Source organism: Betta splendens, chromosome 11, assembly GCF_900634795.4.
Source record: "Betta splendens chromosome 11, fBetSpl5.4, whole genome shotgun sequence".
In the NCBI taxonomy this organism is placed as follows: domain Eukaryota; kingdom Metazoa; phylum Chordata; class Actinopteri; order Anabantiformes; family Osphronemidae; genus Betta; species Betta splendens.
Window position 1 is genome coordinate 2,608,095 of NC_040891.2, and position 21,548 is coordinate 2,629,642.

Below are 21,548 nucleotides of genomic sequence, written 5' to 3' on the forward strand. Positions count from 1 at the left end.
AAGTTGACCACTCAAATTGTTTTTTCTTTGATCACGTGTTACACTTTTATGTCTAATCATAGGTCAAAAGGTTGGAAAAAGTCTTGTGGTGTTGAAAAGATGAGAAGATGGACAACTGAAATCCTATGTAGGGTCCTGGATTCCTTTTTTCCTGATAACCAGCACAGAGAGATGAATGATTTCTCTGAAAGCTGGGATTTGCTAGAATCCCAAGGTTGATGGTGTGGAGCCTTGCCAATTGCAAGTGGTTTCAAGACTAGACAGTGAAATTTGTATACAGGTAGTGCATGTTGAGAAAATTAGCAGAGGATGGTTTTGATCCATCGACCTCTGGGTTATGGGCCCAGCACGCTTCCGCTGCGCCACTCTGCTGAAACCCAGTCTACACGGGATTCTGACCCACAGTCCATGGCTTAGGAGGCCAGTGCCGAATCCATTAGGGCTTTACACTGAGCACTGTTTTCTTCACCCCAAGCCCAAGGTCAGAGTGTCTTTGCATGATTCAATGTGTGTCAGGTTCCAGTAAGACACTTATTAAAAGTGAAGGTTGAGCTTTGCCTGTGTATGTTTTTCAGTTCATTCTATTATCTTGCTCTGTCCCTAATAAACACCAGGGACAAGTGAGTGACGCCTGTGAAAGCTGACTGGTCTGAAATCACAAAATCAAGAGCCACATTCAGCCTGCAGCTTGAAGTAATGTAGTAATAAGTCTGAGTCTTTTCTGTTCGCTCATTTGAACCTGTGTCCAAGACGTCACGCTATATAATAGCATTAGGCAGTTATTGCTTGTCGATAAGCTTGGCCGAATGGTTTGGATCCATTGACCTTTGGAATGCAGGCTCAGCACTCTATACTTTTAGCTCAAGACATGTTAAAAAAGTGAATATTGACATGTGCCTGTGTACGTTTCTTATTCATTCTAACAGCGACAGGTGAGTGACACCTGCATAAGCTGACTGGTCTGAAATCACAGAATCAAGAGTTACACTCATCCTGAAGCCTGAAATAATGCAATAAAGTTTCGGATTCTGTCTGTCTGCTCGTCTGAACCTGTGTCTGGATCTTCTTGGTGTCTGATAGAATTACCATTGTTGACCTTTTTCTTTAATCAAAAGAAGATTTTTTTGTGTATTGACACTGATCAGGCACAAAGGAATCCAAACGTTTTCCCATGGAAGCCTGAAGTTGCCCCTTGCATGAAAAAAGCTTGTTTTGGTAGCCCGGCTAGCTCAGTCGGTAGAGCATGAGACTCTTAATCTCAGGGTCGTGGGTTCGAGCCCCACGTTGGGCGCTGAGCTTAGTTCTTGGGTCGTGCGTGCTTCTATAAAGCAATTTACTTCTGCAACGCCTGCTTCCAGTTTTTGCATTTGCACACTTACCACAGATGGCACTCCAAGTCTCAATGCTATGAAAGCTCTGCCTGTTAACTTCTCGTTAGGTTAAGGACGGTGTTTCTTTCCTGTGAGGTTCCTTTAACAGTAATGGGCGTGTTCAGTCATTTGTGCCTAGCATTAGCTACAAGTTAAAAGTTGACCACTCAAATTGGTTTTTCTTTGATCACGTGTTACACTTTTATGTCTAATCATAGGTCAAAAGGTTGGAAAAAGTCTTGTGGTGTTGAAAAGATGGACAACTGAAATCCTATGTAGGGTCCTGGATTCCTTTTTTCCTGATAACCAGCACAGAGAGATGAATGATTTCTCTGAAAGCTGGGATTTGCTAGAATCCCAAGGTTGATGGTGTGGAGGCTTGCCAATTGCAAGTGGTTTCAAGACTAGACAGTGAAATTTGTATACAGGTAGTGCATGTTGAGAAAATTAGCAGAGGATGGTTTTGATCCATCGACCTCTGGGTTATGGGCCCAGCACGCTTCCGCTGCGCCACTCTGCTGAAACCCAGTCTACACGGGATTCTGACCCACAAGTCCATGGCTTAGGAGGCCAGTGCCGAATCCATTAGGGCTTTACACTGAGCACTGTTTTCTTCACCCCAAGCCCAAGGTCAGAGTGTTTTTGCATGATTCAATGTGTGTCAGGTTCCAGTAAGACACTTATTAAAAGTGAAGGTTGAGCTTTGCCTGTGTATGTTTTTCAGTTCATTCTATTATCTTGCTCTGTCCCTAATGAACACCAGGGACAAGTGAGTGACGCCTGTGAAAGCTGACTGGTCTGAAATCACAAAATCAAGAGCCACATTCAGCCTGCAGCTTGAAGTAATGTAGTAATAAGTCTGAGTCTTTTCTGTTCGCTCATTTGAACCTGTGTCCAAGACGTCACGCTATATAATAGCATTAGGCAGTTATTGCTTGTCGATAAGCTTGGCCGAATGGTTTGGATCCATTGACCTTTGGAATGCAGGCTCAGCACTCTATACTTTTAGCTCAAGACATATTAAAAAAGTGAATATTGACATGTGCCTGTGTACGTTTCTTATTCATTCTAACAGCGACAGGTGAGTGACACCTGTGTAAGCTGACTGGTCTGAAATCACAGAATCAAGAGTTACACTCATCCTGAAGCCTGAAATAATGCAATAAAGTTTCTGATTCTGTCTGTCTGCTCGTCTGAACCTGTGTCTGGATCTTCTTGGTGTCTGATAGAATTACCATTGTTGACCTTTTTCTTTAATCAAACGAAGATTTTTTGTGTATTGACACTGATCAGCCACAAAGGAATCCAAACGTTTTCCCATGGGAGCCTGAAGTTTCCCCTTGCATGAAAAAAGCTTGTGTTGGTAGCCCGGCTACTGTCGGTAGAGCATGAGACTCTTAATCTCAGGGTCGTGGGTTCGAGCCCCACGTTGGGCGCTGAGCTTAGTTCTTGGGTCGTGCGTGCTTCTATAAAGCACTTTACTTCTGCAACGCCTGCTTCCAGTTTTTGCATTTGCACACTTACCACAGATGGCACTCCAAGTCTCAATGCTATGAAAGCTCTGCCTGTTAACTTCTCGTTAGGTTAAGGATGGTGTTTCTTTCCTGTGAGGTTCCTTTAACAGTAATGGGCGTGTTCAGTCATTTGTGCCTAGCATTAGCTACAAGTTAAAAGTTGACCACTCAAATTGGTTTTTCTTTGATCACGTGTTACACTTTTATGTCTAATCATAGGTCAAAAGGTTGGAAAAAGTCTTGTGGTGTTGAAAAGATGAGAAGATGGACAACTGAAATCCTATGTAGGGTCCTGGATTCCTTTTTTCCTGATAACCAGCACAGAGAGATGAATGATTTCTCTGAAAGCTGGGATTTGCTAGAATCCCAAGGTTGATGGTGTGGAGGCTTGCCAATTGCAAGTGGTTTCAAGACTAGACAGTGAAATTTGTATACAGGTAGTGCATGTTGAGAAAATTAGCAGAGGATGGTTTTGATCCATCGACCTCTGGGTTATGGGCCCAGCACGCTTCCGCTGCGCCACTCTGCTGAAACCCACTCTAAACGGGATTCTGACCCACAATCCCTGGCTTAGGAGGCCAGTGCCGAATCCATTAGGGCTTTACACTGAGCACTGTTTCCTTCACCCCAAGCCCAAGGTCAGAGTGTCTTTGCATGATTCAATGTGTGTCAGGTTCCAGTAAGACACTTATTAAAAGTGAAGGTTGAGCTTTGCCTGTGTATGTTTTTCAGTTCATTCTATTATCTTGCTCTGTCCCTAATGAACACCAGAGACAAGTGAGTGACGCCTGTGAAAGCTGACTGGTCTGAAATCACAAAATCAAGAGCCACATTCAGCCTGCAGCTTGAAGTAATGTAGTAATAAGTCTGAGTCTTTTCTGTTCGCTCATTTGAACCTGTGTCCAAGACGTCACGCTATATAATAGCATTAGGCAGTTATTGCTTGTCGATAAGCTTGGCCGAATGGTTTGGATCCATTGACCTTTGGAATGCAGGCTCAGAACTCTATACTTTTAGCTCAAGACATATTATAAAAGTGAATGCTGACATGTGCCTGTGTACGTTTCTTATTCATTCTAACAGCGACAGGTGAGTGACACCTGTGTAAGCTGACTGGTCTGAAATCACAGAATCAAGAGTTACACTCATCCTGAAGCCTGAAATAATGCAATAAAGTTTCTGATTCTGTCTGTCTGCTCGTCTGAACCTGTGTCTGGATCTTCTTGGTGTCTGATAGAATTACCATTGTTGACCTTTTTCTTTAATCAAAAGAAGATTTTTTGTGTATTGACACTGATCGGCCACAAAGGAATCCAAACGTTTTCCCACGGAAGCCTGCACTTGCACCTTGCATGGAAAGATTTGCTTTTGTGGCCCGGCTAGCTCAGTCGGTAGAGCATGAGACTCTTAATCTCGGGGTCGTGGGTGCGAGCCCCACGTTGGGCGCTGAGCTTAGGCCTTGGGTCGTGCGTGCTTCTATAAAGCAATTTACTTCTGCAACGCCTGCTTCCAGTTTTTGCATTTGCACACTTACCACAGATGGCACTCCAAGTCTCAATGCTATGAAAGCTCTGCCTGTTAACTTCTCGTTAGGTTAAGGACGGTGTTTCTTTCCTGTGAGGTTCCTTTAACAGTAATGGGCGTGTTCAGTCATTTGTGCCTAGCATTAGCTACAAGTTAAAAGTTGACCACTCAAATTGGTTTTTCTTTGATCACGTGTTACACTTTTATGTCTAATCATAGGTCAAAAGGTTGGAAAAAGTCTTGTGGTGTTGAAAAGATGAGAAGATGGACAACTGAAATCCTATGTAGGGTCCTGGATTCCTTTTTTCCTGATAACCAGCACAGAGAGATGAATGATTTCCCTGAAAGCTGGGATTTGCTAGAATCCCAAGGTTGATGGTGTGGAGGCTTGCCAATTGCAAGTGGTTTCAAGACTAGACAGTGAAATTTGTATACAGGTAGTGCATGTTGAGAAAATTAGCGGAGGATGGTTTTGATCCATCGACCTCTGGGTTATGGGCCCAGCACGCTTCCGCTGCGCCACTCTGCTGAAACCCAGTCTACACGGGATTCTGACCCACAGTCCCTGGCTTAGGAGGCCAGTGCCGAATCCATTAGGGCTTTACACTGAGCACTGTTTTCTTCACCCCGAGCCCAAGGTCAGAGTGTCTTTGCATGATTCAATGTGTGTCAGGTTCAAGTAAGACACTTATTAAAAGTGAAGGTTGAGCTTTGCCTGTGTATGTTTTTCAGTTCATTCTATGATCTTGCTCTGTCCCTAATGAACACCAGGGACAAGTGAGTGACGCCTGTGAAAGCTGACTGGTCTGAAATCACAAAATCAAGAGCCACATTCAGCCTGCAGCTTGAAGTAATGTAGTAATAAGTCTGAGTCTTTTCTGTTCGCTCATTTGAACCTGTGTCCAAGACGTCACGCTATATAATAGCATTAGGCAGTTATTGCTTGTCGATAAGCTTGGCCGAATGGTTTGGATCCATTGACCTTTGGAATGCAGGCTCAGAACTCTATACTCTTAGCTCAAGACATATTATAAAAGTGAATGCTGACATGTGCCTGTGTACGTTTCTTATTCATTCTAACAGCGACAGGTGAGTGACACCTGTGTAAGATGACTGGTCTGAAATCACAGAATCAAGAGTTACACTCATCCTGAAGCCTGAAATAATGCAATAAAGTTTCTGATTCTGTCTGTCTGCTCGTCTGAACCTGTGTCTGGATCTTCTTGGTGTCTGATAGAATTACCATTGTTGACCTTTTTCTTTAATCAAAAGAAGATTTTTTTGTGTATTGACACTGATCAGGCACAAAGGAATCCAAACTATTTCCCATGGAAGCCTGAAGTTGCCTCTTGCATGAAAAAAGCTTGTGTTGGTAGCCCGGCTACTGTCGGTAGAGCATGAGACTCTTAATCTCAGGGTCGTGGGTGCGAGCCCCACGTTGGGCGCTGAGCTTAGATCTTGGGTCGTGCGTGCTTCTATAAAGCAATTTACTTCTGCAACGCCTGCTTCCAGTTTTTGCATTTGCACACTTACCACAGATGGCACTCCAAGTCTCAATGCTATGAAAGCTCTGCCTGTTAACTTCTCGTTAGGTTAAGGACGGTGTTTCTTTCCTGTGAGGTTCCTTTAACAGTAATGGGCGTGTTCAGTCTTTTGTGCCTAGCATTAGCTACAAGTTAAAAGTTGACCACTCAAATTGTTTTTTCTTTGATCACGTGTTACACTTTTATGTCTAATCATAGGTCAAAAGGTTGGAAAAAGTCTTGTGGTGTTGAAAAGATGAGAAGATGGACAACTGAAATCCTATGTAGGGTCCTGGATTCCTTTTTTCCTGATAACCAGCACAGAGAGATGAATGATTTCTCTGAAAGCTGGGATTTGCTAGAATCCCAAGGTTGATGGTGTGGAGCCTTGCCAATTGCAAGTGGTTTCAAGACTAGACAGTAGAATTTGCATACAGGTAGTGCATGTTGAGAAAATTAGCAGAGGATGGTTTTGATCCATCGACCTCTGGGTTATGGGCCCAGCACGCTTCCGCTGCGCCACTCTGCTGAAACCCACTCCACACGGGATCCTGACCCACAATCCCGGGTTTAGGAGGCCAGTGCCGAATCCATTAGGGCTTTACACTGAGCACTGTTTTCTTTACCCCGAGCCCAAGGTCAGAGTGTCTTTGCATGATTCAATGTGTGTCAGGTTCCAGTAAAGGACTTATTAAAAGTGAAGGTTGAGCATTGCCTGTGTATGTTTTTCAGTTCATTCTATTATCTTGCTCTGTCCCTAATAAACACCAGGGACAAGTGAGTGACGCCTGTGAAAGCTGACTGGTCTGAAATCACAAAATCAAGAGCCACATTCAGCCTGCAGCTTGAAGTAATGTAGTAATAAGTCTGAGTCTTTTCTGTTCGCTCATTTGAACCTGTGTCCAAGACGTCACGCTATATAATAGCATTAGAAAGTTATTGCTTGTCGATAAGCTTGGCCGAATGGTTTGGATCCATTGACCTTTGGAATGCAGGCTCAGAACTCTATACTTTTAGCTCAAGACATATTAAAAAAGTGAATGTTGACATGTGCCTGTGTACGTTTCTTATTCATTCTAACAGCGACAGGTGAGTGACACCTGTGTAAGCTGACTGGTCTGAAATCACAGAATCTAGAGTTACACTTATCCTGAAGCCTGAAATAATGCAATAAAGTTTCTGATTCTGTCTGTCTGCTCGTCTGAACCTGTGTCTGGATCTTCTTGGTGTCTGAAAGAATTACCATTGTTGACCTTTTTCTTTAATCAAAAGAAGATTTTTTGTGTATTGACACTGATCGGCCACAAAGGAATCCAAACGTTTTCCCACGGAAGTCTGCACTTGCACCTTGCATGGAAAAATTTGCTTTTGTGGCCCGGCTAGCTCAGTCGGTAGAGCATGAGACTCTTAATCTCAGGGTTGTGGGTTCCAGCCCCAAGTTGGGAGCTGAGCTTAGTTCTTGGGTCTTGCGTGCTTCTAAAAAGCAATTTACTTCTGCAACGCCTGCTTCCAGTTTTTGCATTTGCACACTTACCACAGATGGCACTCCAAGTCTCAATGCTATGAAAGCTCTGCCTGTTAACTTCTCGTTAGGTTAAGGACGGTGTTTCTTTCCTGTGAGGTTCCTTTAACAGTAATGGGTGTGTTCAGTCATTTGTGCCTAGCATTAGCTACAAGTTAAAAGTTGACCACTCAAATTGGTTTTTCTTTGATCACGTGTTACACTTTTATGTCTAATCATAGGTCAAAAGGTTGGAAAAAGTCTTGTGGTGTTGAAAAGATGAGAAGATGGACAACTGAAATCCTATGTAGGGTCCTGGATTCCTTTTTTCCTGATAACCAGCACAGAGAGATGAATGATTTCTCTGAAAGCTGGGATTTGCTAGAATCCCAAGGTTGATGGTGTGGAGGCTTGCCAATTGCAAGTGGTTTCAAGACTAGACAGTAGAATATGCATACAGGTAGTGCATGTTGAGAAAATTAGCAGAGGATGGTTTTGATCCATCGACCTCTGGGTTATGGGCCCAGCACGCTTCCGCTGCGCCACTCTGCTGAAACCCACTCTAAACGGGATTCTGACCCACAATCCCTGGCTTAGGAGGCCAGTGCCGAATCCATTAGGGATTTACACTGAGGACTGTTTTCTTTACCCCGTAACCAAGGTCAGAGTGTCTTTGCATGATTCAATGTGTGTCAGGTTCCAGTAAGGGACTTATTAAAAGTGAAGGTTGAGCTTTGCCTGTGTATGTTTTTCAGTTCATTCTATTATCTTGCTCTGTCCCTAATAAACACCAGGGACAAGTGAGTGACGCCTGTGAAAGCTGACTGGTCTGAAATCACAAAATCAAGAGCCACATTCAGCCTGCAGCTTGAAGTAATGTAGTAATAAGTCTGAGTCTTTTCTGTTCGCTCATTTGAATCTGTGTCCAAGACGTCACGCTATATAATAGCATTAGGCAGTTATTGCTTGTCGATAAGCTTGGCTGAATGGTTTGGATCCATTTACCTTTGGAATGCAGGCTCAGCACTCTATACTTTTAGCTCAAGACATATTAAAAAAGTGAATATTGACATGTGCCTGTGTACGTTTCTTATTCATTCTAACAGCGACAGGTGAGTGACACCTGCATAAGCTGACTGGTCTGAAATCACAGAATCAAGAGTTACACTCAGCCTGAAGCCTGAAAAAATGCAATAAAGTTTCTGATTCTGTCTGTCTGCTCGTCTGAACCTGTGTCTGGATCTTCTTGGTGTCTGATAGAATTACCATTGTTGACCTTTTTCTTTAATCAAACGAAGATTTTTTGTGTATTGACACTGATCAGGCACAAAGGAATCCAAACAGTTTCCCATGGAAGCCTGAAGTTGCCCCTTGCATGAAAAAAGCTTGTTTTGGTAGCCCGGCTAGCTCAGTCGGTAGAGCATGAGACTCTTAATCTCAGGGTCGTGGGTTCGAGCACCACGTTGGGCGCTGAGCTTAGTTCTTGGGTCGTGCGTGCTTCTATAAAGCAATTTACTTCTGCAATGCCTGCTTCCAGTTTTTGCATTTGCACACTTACCACAGATGGCACTCCAAGTCTCAATGGTATGAAAGCTCTGCCTGTTAACTTCTCGTTAGGTTAACGACAGTGTTTCTTTCCTGTAAGGTTCCTTTAACAGTAATGGGCGTGTTCAGTCATTTGTGCCTAGCATTAGCTACAAGTTAAAAGTTGACCACTCAAATTGGTTTTTCTTTGATCACGTGTTACACTTTTATGTCTAATCATAGGTCAAAAGGTTGGAAAAAGTCTTGTGGTGTTGAAAAGATGAGAAGATGGACAACTGAAATTCTATGTAGGGTCCTGGATTGCTTTTTTCCTGATAACCAGTACAGAGAGATGAATGATTTCTCTGAAAGCTGGGATTTGCTAGAATCCCAAGGTTGATGGTGTGGAGCCTTGCCAATTGCAAGTGGTTTCAAGACTAGACAGTAGAATTTGCATACAGGTAGTGCATGTTGAGAAATTAGCAGAGGATGGTTTTGATCCATCGACCTCTGGGTTATGGGCCCAGCACGCTTCCGCTGCGCCACTCTGCTGAAACCCACTCCACACGGGATCCTGACCCACAATCCCTGGTTTAGGAGGCCAGTGCCGAATCCATTAGGGCTTTACACTGAGCACTGTTTTCTTTACCCCGAGCCCAAGGTCAGAGTGTCTTTGCATGATTCAATGTGTGTCAGGTTCCAGTCAGACACTTATTAAAAGTGAAGGTTGAGCTTTGCCTGTGTATGTTTTTCAGTTCATTCTATGATCTTGCTCTGTCCCTAATGAACACCAGGGACAAGTGAGTGACGCCTGTGAAAGCTGACTGGTCTGAAATCACAAAATCAAGAGCCACATTCAGCCTGCAGCTTGAAGTAATGTAGTAATAAGTTTGAGTCTTTTCTGTTCGCTCATTTGAACCTGTGTCCAAGACGTCACGCTATATAATAGCATTAGGCAGTTATTGCTTGTCGATAAGCTTGGCCGAATGGTTTGGATCCATTGACCTTTGGAATGTAGGCTCAGCACTCTATACTTTTAGCTCAAGACATATTAAAAAAGTGAATATTGACATGTGCCTGTGTACGTTTCTTTTTCATTCTAACAGCGACAGGTGAGTGACACCTGTGTAAGCTGACTGGTCTGAAATCACAGAATCAAGAGTTACACTCATCCTGAAGCCTGAAATAATGCAATAAAGTTTCTGATTCTGTCTGTCTGCTCGTCTGAACCTGTGTCTGGATCTTCTTGGTGTCTGATAGAATTACCATTGTTGACCTTTTTCTTTAATCAAACGAAGATTTTTTGTGTATTGACACTGATCAGCCACAAAGGAATCCAAACGTTTTCCCATAGAAGCCTTTAAGTTGCCCCTTGCATGAAAAAACCTGTTTTGGTAGCCCGGCTAGCTCAGTCGGTAGAGCATGAGACTCTTAATCTCAGGGTCGTGGGTTCGAACCCCACGTTGGGCGCTGAGCTTAGTTCTTGGGTCGTGCGTGCTTCTATAAAGCACTTTACTTTTGCAACGCCTGCTTCCAGTTTTTGCATTTGCACACTTACCACAGATGGCACTCCAAGTCTCAATACTATGAAAGCTCTGCCTGTTAACTTCTCGTTAGGTTAAGGACGGTGTTTCTTTCCTGTGAGGTTCCTTTAACAGTAATGGGCGTGTTCAGTCATTTGTGCCTAGCATTAGCTACAAGTTAAAAGTTGACCACTCAAATTGGTTTTTCTTTGATCACGTGTTACACTTTTATGTCTAATCATAGGTCAAAAGGTTGGAAAAAGTCTTGTGGTGTTGAAAAGATGAGAAGATGGACAACTGAAATCCTATGTAGGGTCCTGGATTCCTTTTTAACTGATAACCAGCACAGAGAGATGAATGATTTCTCTGAAAGCTGGGATTTGCTAGAATCCCAAGGTTGATGGTGTGGAGGCTTGCCAATTGCAAGTGGTTTCAAGACTAGACAGTGACATTTGTATATAGGTAGTGCATGTTGAGAAAATTAGCAGAGGATGGTTTTGATCCATCGACCTCTGGGTTATGGGCCCAGCACGCTTCCGCTGCGCCACTCTGCTGAAACCCACTCCACACGGGATTCTGACCCACAATCCCTGGTTTAGGAGGCCAGTGCCGAATCCATTAGGGCTTTACACTGAGCACTGTTTTCTTCACCCCAAGCCCAAGGTCAGACTGTCTTTGCATGATTCAATGTGTGTCAGGTTCCAGTCAGACACTTATTAAAAGTGAAGGTTGAGCTTTGCCTGTGTATGTTTTTCAGTTCATTCTATGATCTTGCTCTGTCCCTAATGAACACCAGGGACAAGTGAGTGACGCCTGTGAAAGCTGACTGGTCTGAAATCACAAAATCAAGAGCCACATTCAGCCTGCAGCTTGAAGTAATGTAGTAATAAGTCTGAGTCTTTTCTGTTCGCTCATTTGAACCTGTGTCCAAGACGTCACGCTATATAATAGCATTAGGCAGTTATTGCTTGTCGATAAGCTTGGCCGAATGGTTTGGATCCATTGACCTTTGGAATGCAGGCTCAGAACTCTATACTTTTAGCTCAAGACATATTATAAAAGTGAATGCTGACATGTGCCTGTGTACGTTTCCTATTCATTCTAACAGCGACAGGTGAGTGACACCTGTGTAAGCTGACTGGTCTGAAATCACAGAATCAAGAGTTACACTCATCCTGAAGCCTGAAATAATGCAATAAAGTTTCTGATTCTGTCTGTCTGCTCGTCTGAACCTGTATCTGGATCTTCTTGGTGTCTGATAGAATTACCATTGTTGACCTTTTTCTTTAATCAAAAGAAGATTTTTTGTGTATTGACACTGATCAGCCACAAAGGAATCCAAACGTTTTCCCATGGAAGCCTGAAGTTGCCCCTTGCATGAAACAAGCCTCTTTTGGTAGCCCGGCTAGCTCAGTCGGTAGAGCATGAGACTCTTAATCTCAGGGTCGTGGGTTCAAGCCCCACGTTGGGCGCTGAGCTTAGTTCTTGGGTCTTGCGTGCTTCTATAAAGCAATTTACTTCTGCAACGCCTGCTTCCAGTTTTTGCATTTGCACACTTACCACAGATGGCACTCCAAGTCTCAATGCTATGAAAGCTCTGCCTGTTAACTTCTCGTTAGGTTAAGGATGGTCTTTCTTTCCTGTGAGGTTCCTTTAACAGTAATGGGTGTGTTCAGTCATTTGTGCCTAGCATTAGCTACAAATTAAAAGTTGACCACTGAAATTGGTTTTTCTTTGATCACGTGTTACACTTTTATGTCTAATCATAGGTCAAAAGGTTGGAACAAGTCTTGTGGTGTTGAAAAGATGAGAAGATGGACAACTGAAATCCTATGTAGGGTCCTGGATTCCTTTTTTCCTGATAACCAGCACAGAGAGATGAATGATTTCTCTGAAAGCTGGGATTTGCTAGAATCCCAAGGTTGATGGTGTGGAGGCTTGCCAATTGCAAGTGGTTTCAAGACTAGACAGTAGAATATGCATACAGGTAGTGCATGTTGAGAAAATTAGCAGAGGATGGTTTTGATCCATCGACCTCTGGGTTATGGGCCCAGCACGCTTCCGCTGCGCCACTCTGCTGAAACCCACTCTAAACGGGATTCTGACCCACAATCCCTGGCTTAGGAGGCCAGTGCCGAATCCATTAGGGCTTTACACTGAGCACTGTTTTCTTTACCCCAAGCCCAAGGTCAGAGTGTCTTTGCATGATTCAATGTGTGTCAGGTTCCAGTCAGACACTTATTAAAAGTGAAGGTTGAGCTTTGCCTGTGTATGTTTTTCAGTTCATTCTATGATCTTGCTCTGTCCCTAATGAACACCAGGGACAAGTGAGTGACGCCTGTGAAAGCTGACTGGTCTGAAATCACAAAATCAAGAGCCACATTCAGCCTGCAGCTTGAAGTAATGTAGTAATAAGTTTGAGTCTTTTCTGTTCGCTCATTTGAACCTGTGTCCAAGACGTCACGCTATATAATAGCATTAGGCAGTTATTGCTTGTCGATAAGCTTGGCCGAATGGTTTGGATCCATTGACCTTTGGAATGTAGGCTCAGCACTCTATACTTTTAGCTCAAGACATATTAAAAAAGTGAATATTGACATGTGCCTGTGTACGTTTCTTTTTCATTCTAACAGCGACAGGTGAGTGACACCTGTGTAAGCTGACTGGTCTGAAATCACAGAATCAAGAGTTACACTCATCCTGAAGCCTGAAATAATGCAATAAAGTTTCTGATTCTGTCTGTCTGCTCGTCTGAACCTGTGTCTGGATCTTCTTGGTGTCTGATAGAATTACCATTGTTGACCTTTTTCTTTAATCAAACGAAGATTTTTTGTGTATTGACACTGATCAGCCACAAAGGAATCCAAACGTTTTCCCATAGAAGCCTTTAAGTTGCCCCTTGCATGAAAAAAACCTGTTTTGGTAGCCCGGCTAGCTCAGTCGGTAGAGCATGAGACTCTTAATCTCAGGGTCGTGGGTTCGAGCCCCACGTTGGGCGCTGAGCTTAGTTCTTGGGTCGTGCGTGCTTCTATAAAGCACTTTACTTTTGCAACGCCTGCTTCCAGTTTTTGCATTTGCACACTTACCACAGATGGCACTCCAAGTCTCAATACTATGAAAGCTCTGCCTGTTAACTTCTCGTTAGGTTAAGGACGGTGTTTCTTTCCTGTGAGGTTCCTTTAACAGTAATGGGCGTGTTCAGTCATTTGTGCCTAGCATTAGCTACAAGTTAAAAGTTGACCACTCAAATTGGTTTTTCTTTGATCACGTGTTACACTTTTATGTCTAATCATAGGTCAAAAGGTTGGAAAAAGTCTTGTGGTGTTGAAAAGATGAGAAGATGGACAACTGAAATCCTATGTAGGGTCCTGGATTCCTTTTTAACTGATAACCAGCACAGAGAGATGAATGATTTCTCTGAAAGCTGGGATTTGCTAGAATCCCAAGGTTGATGGTGTGGAGGCTTGCCAATTGCAAGTGGTTTCAAGACTAGACAGTGACATTTGTATATAGGTAGTGCATGTTGAGAAAATTAGCAGAGGATGGTTTTGATCCATCGACCTCTGGGTTATGGGCCCAGCACGCTTCCGCTGCGCCACTCTGCTGAAACCCACTCCACACGGGATTCTGACCCACAATCCCTGGTTTAGGAGGCCAGTGCCGAATCCATTAGGGCTTTACACTGAGCACTGTTTTCTTCACCCCGAGCCCAAGGTCAGAGTGTCTTTGCATGATTCAATGTGTGTCAGGTTCCAGTCAGACACTTATTAAAAGTGAAGGTTGAGCTTTGCCTGTGTATGTTTTTCAGTTCATTCTATGATCTTGCTCTGTCCCTAATGAACACCAGGGACAAGTGAGTGACGCCTGTGAAAGCTGACTGGTCTGAAATCACAAAATCAAGAGCCACATTCAGCCTGCAGCTTGAAGTAATGTAGTAATAAGTCTGAGTCTTTTCTGTTCGCTCATTTGAACCTGTGTCCAAGACGTCACGCTATATAATAGCATTAGGCAGTTATTGCTTGTCGATAAGCTTGGCCGAATGGTTTGGATCCATTGACCTTTGGAATGCAGGCTCAGAACTCTATACTTTTAGCTCAAGACATATTATAAAAGTGAATGCTGACATGTGCCTGTGTACGTTTCCTATTCATTCTAACAGCGACAGGTGAGTGACACCTGTGTAAGCTGACTGGTCTGAAATCACAGAATCAAGAGTTACACTCATCCTGAAGCCTGAAATAATGCAATAAAGTTTCTGATTCTGTCTGTCTGCTCGTCTGAACCTGTATCTGGATCTTCTTGGTGTCTGATAGAATTACCATTGTTGACCTTTTTCTTTAATCAAAAGAAGATTTTTTGTGTATTGACACTGATCAGCCACAAAGGAATCCAAACGTTTTCCCATGGAAGCCTGAAGTTGCCCCTTGCATGAAACAAGCCTCTTTTGGTAGCCCGGCTAGCTCAGTCGGTAGAGCATGAGACTCTTAATCTCAGGGTCGTGGGTTCAAGCCCCACGTTGGGCGCTGAGCTTAGTTCTTGGGTCTTGCGTGCTTCTATAAAGCAATTTACTTCTGCAACGCCTGCTTCCAGTTTTTGCATTTGCACACTTACCACAGATGGCACTCCAAGTCTCAATGCTATGAAAGCTCTGCCTGTTAACTTCTCGTTAGGTTAAGGATGGTCTTTCTTTCCTGTGAGGTTCCTTTAACAGTAATGGGTGTGTTCAGTCATTTGTGCCTAGCATTAGCTACAAATTAAAAGTTGACCACTGAAATTGGTTTTTCTTTGATCACGTGTTACACTTTTATGTCTAATCATAGGTCAAAAGGTTGGAACAAGTCTTGTGGTGTTGAAAAGATGAGAAGATGGACAACTGAAATCCTATGTAGGGTCCTGGATTCCTTTTTTCCTGATAACCAGCACAGAGAGATGAATGATTTCTCTGAAAGCTGGGATTTGCTAGAATCCCAAGGTTGATGGTGTGGAGGCTTGCCAATTGCAAGTGGTTTCAAGACTAGACAGTAGAATATGCATACAGGTAGTGCATGTTGAGAAAATTAGCAGAGGATGGTTTTGATCCATCGACCTCTGGGTTATGGGCCCAGCACGCTTCCGCTGCGCCACTCTGCTGAAACCCACTCTAAACGGGATTCTGACCCACAATCCCTGGCTTAGGAGGCCAGTGCCGAATCCATTAGGGATTTACACTGAGCACTGTTTTCTTTACCCCGTGCCCAAGGTCAGAGTGTCTTTGCATGATTCAATGTGTGTCAGGTTCCAGTAAGGGACTTATTAAAAGTGAAGGTTGAGCTTTGCCTGTGTATGTTTTTCAGTTCATTCTATTATCTTGCTCTGTCCCTAATAAACACCAGGGACAAGTGAGTGACGCCTGTGAAAGCTGACTGGTCTGAAATCACAGCTTTCCTAACCCTAACCCTGGATACATTGACCTTTGGAATGCAGGCTCAGCACTCTATACTGTTAGCTCAAGACATATTAAAAAAGTGAATGTTGACATGTGCCTGTGTACGTTTCTTATTCATTCTAACAGCGACAGGTGAGTGACATCTGTGTAAGCTGACTGGTCTGAAATCACAGAATCAAGAGTTACACTCATCCTGAAGCCTGAAATAATGCAATAAAGTTTCTGATTCTGTCTGTCTGCTCGTCTGAACCTGTGTCTGGATCTTCTTGGTGTCTGATAGAATTACCATTGTTGACCTTTTTCTTTAATCAAACAAAGATTTTTTGTGTATTGACACTGATCAGCCACAAAGGAATCCAAACGTTTTCCCATGGAAGCCTGAAGTTGCCCCTTGCATGAAAAAAGCTTGTTTTGGTAGCCCGGCTAGCTCAGTCGGTAGAGCATGAGACTCTTAATCTCAGGGTCGTGGGTTCGATCCCCACGTTGGGCGCTGAGCTTAGTTCTTGGGTCTTGCGTGCTTCTATAAAGCAATTTACTTCTGCAACGCCTGCTTCCAGTTTTTGCATTTGCACACTTACCACGGATGGCACTCCAAGTCTCAATGCTATGAAAGCTCTGCCTGTTAACTTCTCGTTAGGTTAACAACAGTGTTTCTTTCCTGTGAGGTTCCTTTAACCCTCACGCAGCTCTCATTTTTAGACCCCACGAGGGCAACGGAGGAGGGTTTTACATCTGACCCCACAAGTGGGTGAGGATGTGCAGTGGGGGTGGTGGTCGGGGTCACGACGGACCCCACGAGGACACCGAAAGTGCAGGTTGGGAGGAGGGAGGAGGGGGTCACGTCGGACCCCACGAGGACACAGAAAGTGCAGGTTAGGAGGAGGTAGCTGGGGGTCACGCCGGACCCCAGGAGGAAAGCGAACGTGCAGGTTAGGAGGAGGGAGGTGGGGGTCACGCCAGACCCCAGGAGGAAAACGAACGTGCAGGTTAGGAGGAGGGAGGAGGGGGTCACGTCGGACCCCACGAGGACACAGAACGTGCAGGTTGGGAGGAGGGAGGAGGGGGTCACGCCGGACCCCAGGAGGAAAGCGAACGTGCAGGTTGGGAGGAGGGAGATGGGGGTCACGCCAGACCCCAGGAGGAAAGCGAACGTGCAGGTTAGGAGGAGGGAGGAGGGGGTCACGCCAGACCCCACGAGGACACAGAACGTGCAGGTTGGGAGGAGGGAGGAGGGGGTCACGCCAGACCCCAGGAGGAAAGCGAACGTGCAGGTTAGGAGGAGGGAGGAGGGGGTCACGCCAGACCCCAGGAGGAAAGCGAACGTGCAGGTTAGGAGGAGGGAGGAGGGGGTCACGCCAGACCCCAGGAGGAAAGCGAACGTGCAGGTTAGGAGGAGGGAGGAGGGGGTCACGCCAGACCCCAGGAGGAAAGCGAACGTGCAGGTTAGGAGGAGGGAGGAGGGGGTCACGCCAGACCCCACGAGGACACAGAACGTGCAGGTTAGAAGGAGAGAGGTGGGGGTCACGCCAGACCCCAGGAGGAAAGCGAACGTGCAGGTTGGGAGGAGGGAGGAGGGGGTCACGCCGGACCCCAGGAGGAAAGCGAACGTGCAGGTTAGAAGGAGAGAGGTGGGGGTCACGCCGGACCCCAGGAGGAAAGCGAACGTGCAGGTTGGGAGGAGGGAGGAGGGGGTCACGCCGGACCCCAGGAGGAAAGCGAACGTGCAGGTTAGGAGGAGGGAGGAGGGGGTCACGCCGGACCCCACGAGGACACAGAACGTGCAGGTTAGGAGGAGGGAGGAAGGGGTCACGCCGGACCCCAGGAGGAAAGCGAACGTGCAGGTTGGGAGGAGGGAGGAGGGGGTCATGCCGGACCCCACGAGGACACAAAAAGTGCAGGTTAGGAGGATCCACAGGTTGGAGGATGGAGAATCTCTGTCTGGAGAAACTGTGTGTGTGTGTGTGTGTGTGTGTGTGTGTGTGTGTGTGTGTGTGTGTGTGTGTGTGTGTGTGTGTGTGGGAATACAAGGAGGGCCGTGACGTTGTGTGTTTCCAAGTTGGAAACTTCCCAGGTTGGAGAAAAAAAAAAAACAAAATACCCAATTTCAAATGCTTTTGCTTTATTTTATTAATTATTGTTCTTTTACATATTACACTTTGTTTGTAAATAGTGTTACTACTCTGACAACAAAAACATCAACAATAGTATAAAACACACGGAATATTATTAGTATTATGATTATTATTATTATTATTATTATTATTATTATTTCATTTGCTAATGAACAAACAAATTATCTTCAGGAGCGAGGGGCGCAGTCTGAACAGCAGAAGAGCAAATGTCTGTGGCAGATGTATCTCTTGCACCGATGGCAAACGTTGTTTGTTTTGCGGTCCCTCGCGCGCGGACAAATTTGACACCTTTTCCTCTTGCCCTTTTGCGCCCGGTCGCTAGCGGTGGAACCAAGGCCGTCGTGTTCTCCTCCGTCACCCTCATCGTCCCCGTCGTCACCCCAGACGAGGTCTGCGGTGAGGGCCTGCTGCCGCTGCCGCCGCTGCCGCCGCTGCTGCTGCTGCTGCTGCTGCTGCTGCTGCTGCTGCTGCTGCTCCTGCTCCTGCTCCTGCTGCTCCTGCTCCTGCTGCTCCTGCCGCTGCTGCTGCCTCGAGTCCGGAAGAGCAGGACAGGGATCGGGAGGAGGACCCGCACCCCGAACCCCCTTCTGAAGCGTCCGCACGAGCGAGGCGGACGCTTCGCCGCAAGGCGGGTGGCGCCTTCTGCGGATGAGAGGAGTCACGAGCGCCTTGCCCAGCTGCTCTAGAAACACCCTCCTCTTGCTGCGGTTGCCGGGCATCCAGTCCGGGTGGGCCTCCCGCCACAGGACAAAAGCGTTGTAGCAAGACACGTCTAGGACGTTGTGAAACACCGCCACGGGCCAGCGCGCCGTCTTTCTCCTGCAGCTGTAGGTTCCTATCACCTTGTCCAGGTTGTCTACGCCTCCCTTGGTGGCGTTGTAGTCTAGGACGGCAAAGGGCTTTTTGTCCCGCCGTCCTGCGTCGACGAGGAGGACGTCGTCGGCGGCCGTGGCGGCCGAGTGTAGCGTGCTCATCAGGATCACGTTTTTGTTTTTTTTGGGCACGTAGGACACCAGGACGGTGCTGGGAGTGAAGGCAAACGCGGAGGAGAAGGCGCTCCTGCCCTTGACCGAGAGGAGCGCCGGCGGCAATTCCGGCTTGTTCTTGCGAACCGTACCGAGCATGGTGAGCTCCCTGCGCAGGAGCCGCTGGCCCAGTTCGTAGGAAGTGAAAAAGTTGTCGCACGTCACGTTGCGAGGCCCGGCGAGCCCTTCTGTGACGTCCAGCACGACCCGCTGGCCCTGCTTTTTTTCAGAAGCTCTCTTTTCTCCTCCTCCTCCTCCTCCTCCTCCTGGCTTGCCTGTGTAAAGCTGCATCTTCCAAGCGTAGCTGGACTTGGCGTCGCACGCCACCCAAAACTTGAGGCCGTATTTTGCTGGCTTGCTAGGCATGTACTGTCTGAAAGAGCAACGACCTACAAAAAATAAAGGTGAGATTTTTAAAAATATATTTTTTTTACAGAGGTAAAAAAAGAAAGCCTGCTTGCTACGTGTTTTCTGCATGTCTGCGTGTGTGTGTGTGTGTGTGTGTGTGTGTGTGTGTGTGTGTGTGTGTGTCTATGTGCCTGTGTGTGTATGTGTGTGTGTCTGTGCCTGTGTCTGCATGTCTGCGTGTGTGTGTGTGTGTCTGTCTGTGTTTGTATGTCTGTGTCTGTGTCCTGCATGTTTTTTTTTTTTTTTTTTTTTGCTTTACCTCTGAAAGGTACCAGTTGCTCGTCCACCGTCACGTTAGGACCCGGGTCGTAGAGGCTGGGCAGCCGCTCCACCCACGCGTCCCAGACCTCTCTCACGGCTGCCAGTTTGTCCGTCGCTCGCCTGGCGGGTCTAGTTTGGCGATCGTCGAAACGCAACAGCTTCGAGTAAGCGTGAAACACCTTGAGCGACATCGTGGCGCGAAAAATGGCCCTGCCGCTCTCGGCGTCCCACAGGCTGGCCACGGCCTCCCCTCGGGACCTGTAGACGCCGGACAAAATCAGGAGGCCCAAGTAGGCCCGCAGGTCGACCTCGTCCATGCCCTTCCAGGCGCTCCCGAGCTTTCGAGAGCCCTCCAGGTTGGTGTTCTCCAGGACGATCCTTTCCACCGCCGGGGTCACAAACATGCGGAAGGTCGATTCAAAGTCGACCGCCTGAGCCGCCGCGTACTCTGTGGGTCCCTGGGCAGAAAGAGGACTAAGAGGGACGTTCCTCGCTTCCTCGCCATTGCGAAACACAGCGGAGGACCATTTTATTTTCCCGTCTTTAGAGATAAAAGTTTTATCTTCTTCTTCTTCTTTTTCTTCTTCTTCTTCTTCATCCTCATCCTCGAGTTCTATTTGCTCCAGTCTTTGCACATTTTCTATTATTTCATCATCTTCATCATCATCATCATCATCATCATCATCATCATCATCATCATCATCATCATCATTATATTCTTCATCATCAACTTCTTCATCTGAAGTCTCCAGCCTTAGATCACATCCCTCGCTGTCTTTTTGTCCTTCATCTGTTTCTGGTCCTGCTGTATCTGCTTCTTCTGCTTCTCCTTTTTCTTTCTCTTCTTCACTTGACACGTCTTCCTCAGATTCCTCTTTGGTTCAGAGTCGTCATTAGATTGGCTTAAAAAAATCTGCTCTAGAACCTGTGCGGCGGTGAAATGAGCAGCGGCCATGAAGAGAGAGCGCAAAGCTGGCAGACAAGCTGGCAGGCTGGCAGGCAGGCAGGCCAATGAGCAGGGGGTCAGGCACGCAAGCATGCAGGAAACGCAGGCACGCAAGCGTCTCCCTAACACCAACTCATAAGTAAGACCAGTTTTCTCTTTTTTTGTTTGTTTTTAGTCCAAGCTACGTAAGGGTGGTGAAATAATTTGCAGGTGAAAGCACACACAAACACAAGTTTCCAAGTTGGAGGAATCTCCACCACGTTGGAGGAATCCTTCTGGTGGGATAAACTGCCACGTTGGAGGATTTTTCACGTTGGACAAACCCAGGTTAGATGATTTTTTCCCACCACGCTGGAGGAATCCTTCTGGTGGGATAAACTGCCGTGTTGGAGGATTTTTCACGTTGGATAAAGTGGAGAAAGTGTGTGTGTGTGTGTGTGTGTGTGTGTGGGGGGGGTGTCTTGTTTCCAAGTTGGAGGAATCTCCACCACGTTGGAGGAATCCTTCTGGTGGGATAAACTGCCGTGTTGGAGGATTTTTGACATTGGACAAACCCAGGTTAGATGATTTTTTTCCCACCACGCTGGAGGAATCCTTCTGGTGGGATAAACTGCCGCGTTAGAGGTTTTTTCACGTTGGACGAACCCAGGTTAGATGCTTTTTTCCCACCACGCTGGAGGAATCCTTCTGGTGGGATAAACTGCCGCGTTAGAGGATTTTTCACGTTGGACGAACCCAGGTTAGATGCTTTTTTCCCACCACGCTGGAGGAATCCTTCTGGTGGGATAAACTGCCGTGTTGGAGGATTTTTCACGTTGGATAAAGTGGAGAAAATGTGTGTGTGCGTGTGTGCGTGCGTGTGGGGTCTTGTT

The 21,548-nt window shown here is 46.1% G+C and overlaps 1 protein-coding gene and 20 non-coding genes across 21 annotated transcripts in view; 9 read left to right on the forward strand and 12 right to left on the reverse strand.

The window, feature by feature from the left end:
• Window positions 1-300: 300 nt before the first annotated feature.
• On the reverse strand, window positions 301-372 carry trnam-cau (transfer RNA methionine (anticodon CAU)). The gene has a single exon. It is a non-coding gene; the product is annotated as a tRNA-Met (tRNA).
• An 846-nt stretch (window positions 373-1,218) lies between these two features.
• Window positions 1,219-1,291, forward strand: trnak-cuu (transfer RNA lysine (anticodon CUU)). The gene has a single exon. It is a non-coding gene; the product is annotated as a tRNA-Lys (tRNA).
• A 527-nt stretch (window positions 1,292-1,818) lies between these two features.
• On the reverse strand, window positions 1,819-1,890 carry trnam-cau (transfer RNA methionine (anticodon CAU)). Its single transcript has one exon. It is a non-coding gene; the product is annotated as a tRNA-Met (tRNA).
• A 1,451-nt stretch (window positions 1,891-3,341) lies between these two features.
• On the reverse strand, window positions 3,342-3,413 carry trnam-cau (transfer RNA methionine (anticodon CAU)). The gene has a single exon. It is a non-coding gene; the product is annotated as a tRNA-Met (tRNA).
• An 844-nt stretch (window positions 3,414-4,257) lies between these two features.
• trnak-cuu (transfer RNA lysine (anticodon CUU)) lies at window positions 4,258-4,330 on the forward strand. The gene has a single exon. It is a non-coding gene; the product is annotated as a tRNA-Lys (tRNA).
• Window positions 4,331-4,865: 535 nt separating this feature from the next.
• On the reverse strand, window positions 4,866-4,937 carry trnam-cau (transfer RNA methionine (anticodon CAU)). Its single transcript has one exon. It is a non-coding gene; the product is annotated as a tRNA-Met (tRNA).
• Window positions 4,938-6,388: 1,451 nt separating this feature from the next.
• On the reverse strand, window positions 6,389-6,460 carry trnam-cau (transfer RNA methionine (anticodon CAU)). The gene has a single exon. It is a non-coding gene; the product is annotated as a tRNA-Met (tRNA).
• Window positions 6,461-7,304: 844 nt separating this feature from the next.
• On the forward strand, window positions 7,305-7,379 carry trnak-cuu (transfer RNA lysine (anticodon CUU)). The gene has a single exon. It is a non-coding gene; the product is annotated as a tRNA-Lys (tRNA).
• Window positions 7,380-7,912: 533 nt separating this feature from the next.
• On the reverse strand, window positions 7,913-7,984 carry trnam-cau (transfer RNA methionine (anticodon CAU)). The gene has a single exon. It is a non-coding gene; the product is annotated as a tRNA-Met (tRNA).
• An 845-nt stretch (window positions 7,985-8,829) lies between these two features.
• On the forward strand, window positions 8,830-8,902 carry trnak-cuu (transfer RNA lysine (anticodon CUU)). The gene has a single exon. It is a non-coding gene; the product is annotated as a tRNA-Lys (tRNA).
• Window positions 8,903-9,436: 534 nt separating this feature from the next.
• On the reverse strand, window positions 9,437-9,508 carry trnam-cau (transfer RNA methionine (anticodon CAU)). Its single transcript has one exon. It is a non-coding gene; the product is annotated as a tRNA-Met (tRNA).
• An 845-nt stretch (window positions 9,509-10,353) lies between these two features.
• trnak-cuu (transfer RNA lysine (anticodon CUU)) lies at window positions 10,354-10,426 on the forward strand. The gene has a single exon. It is a non-coding gene; the product is annotated as a tRNA-Lys (tRNA).
• Window positions 10,427-10,961: 535 nt separating this feature from the next.
• On the reverse strand, window positions 10,962-11,033 carry trnam-cau (transfer RNA methionine (anticodon CAU)). Its single transcript has one exon. It is a non-coding gene; the product is annotated as a tRNA-Met (tRNA).
• Window positions 11,034-11,878: 845 nt separating this feature from the next.
• trnak-cuu (transfer RNA lysine (anticodon CUU)) lies at window positions 11,879-11,951 on the forward strand. Its single transcript has one exon. It is a non-coding gene; the product is annotated as a tRNA-Lys (tRNA).
• Window positions 11,952-12,486: 535 nt separating this feature from the next.
• trnam-cau (transfer RNA methionine (anticodon CAU)) lies at window positions 12,487-12,558 on the reverse strand. The gene has a single exon. It is a non-coding gene; the product is annotated as a tRNA-Met (tRNA).
• An 846-nt stretch (window positions 12,559-13,404) lies between these two features.
• Window positions 13,405-13,477, forward strand: trnak-cuu (transfer RNA lysine (anticodon CUU)). Its single transcript has one exon. It is a non-coding gene; the product is annotated as a tRNA-Lys (tRNA).
• A 535-nt stretch (window positions 13,478-14,012) lies between these two features.
• On the reverse strand, window positions 14,013-14,084 carry trnam-cau (transfer RNA methionine (anticodon CAU)). The gene has a single exon. It is a non-coding gene; the product is annotated as a tRNA-Met (tRNA).
• Window positions 14,085-14,631: 547 nt separating this feature from the next.
• The window catches only part of LOC129604865 (piggyBac transposable element-derived protein 4-like), an 11,243-nt gene continuing 4,326 nt past the window's right edge, over window positions 14,632-21,548 (reverse strand). Inside the window, exons 2-4 of the mRNA XM_055512977.1 lie at window positions 19,729-20,597; window positions 18,639-19,450; window positions 14,632-14,673 (exon numbers count right to left, since the gene is read on the reverse strand). Of these exons, the coding sequence (XP_055368952.1) occupies window positions 14,632-14,673; window positions 18,639-19,450; window positions 19,729-20,597 (1,723 nt within the window). The remainder of the gene's footprint in view (window positions 14,674-18,638; window positions 19,451-19,728; window positions 20,598-21,548) is intronic.
• trnak-cuu (transfer RNA lysine (anticodon CUU)) lies at window positions 14,930-15,002 on the forward strand. Its single transcript has one exon. It is a non-coding gene; the product is annotated as a tRNA-Lys (tRNA).
• Window positions 15,538-15,609, reverse strand: trnam-cau (transfer RNA methionine (anticodon CAU)). Its single transcript has one exon. It is a non-coding gene; the product is annotated as a tRNA-Met (tRNA).
• Window positions 16,322-16,394, forward strand: trnak-cuu (transfer RNA lysine (anticodon CUU)). The gene has a single exon. It is a non-coding gene; the product is annotated as a tRNA-Lys (tRNA).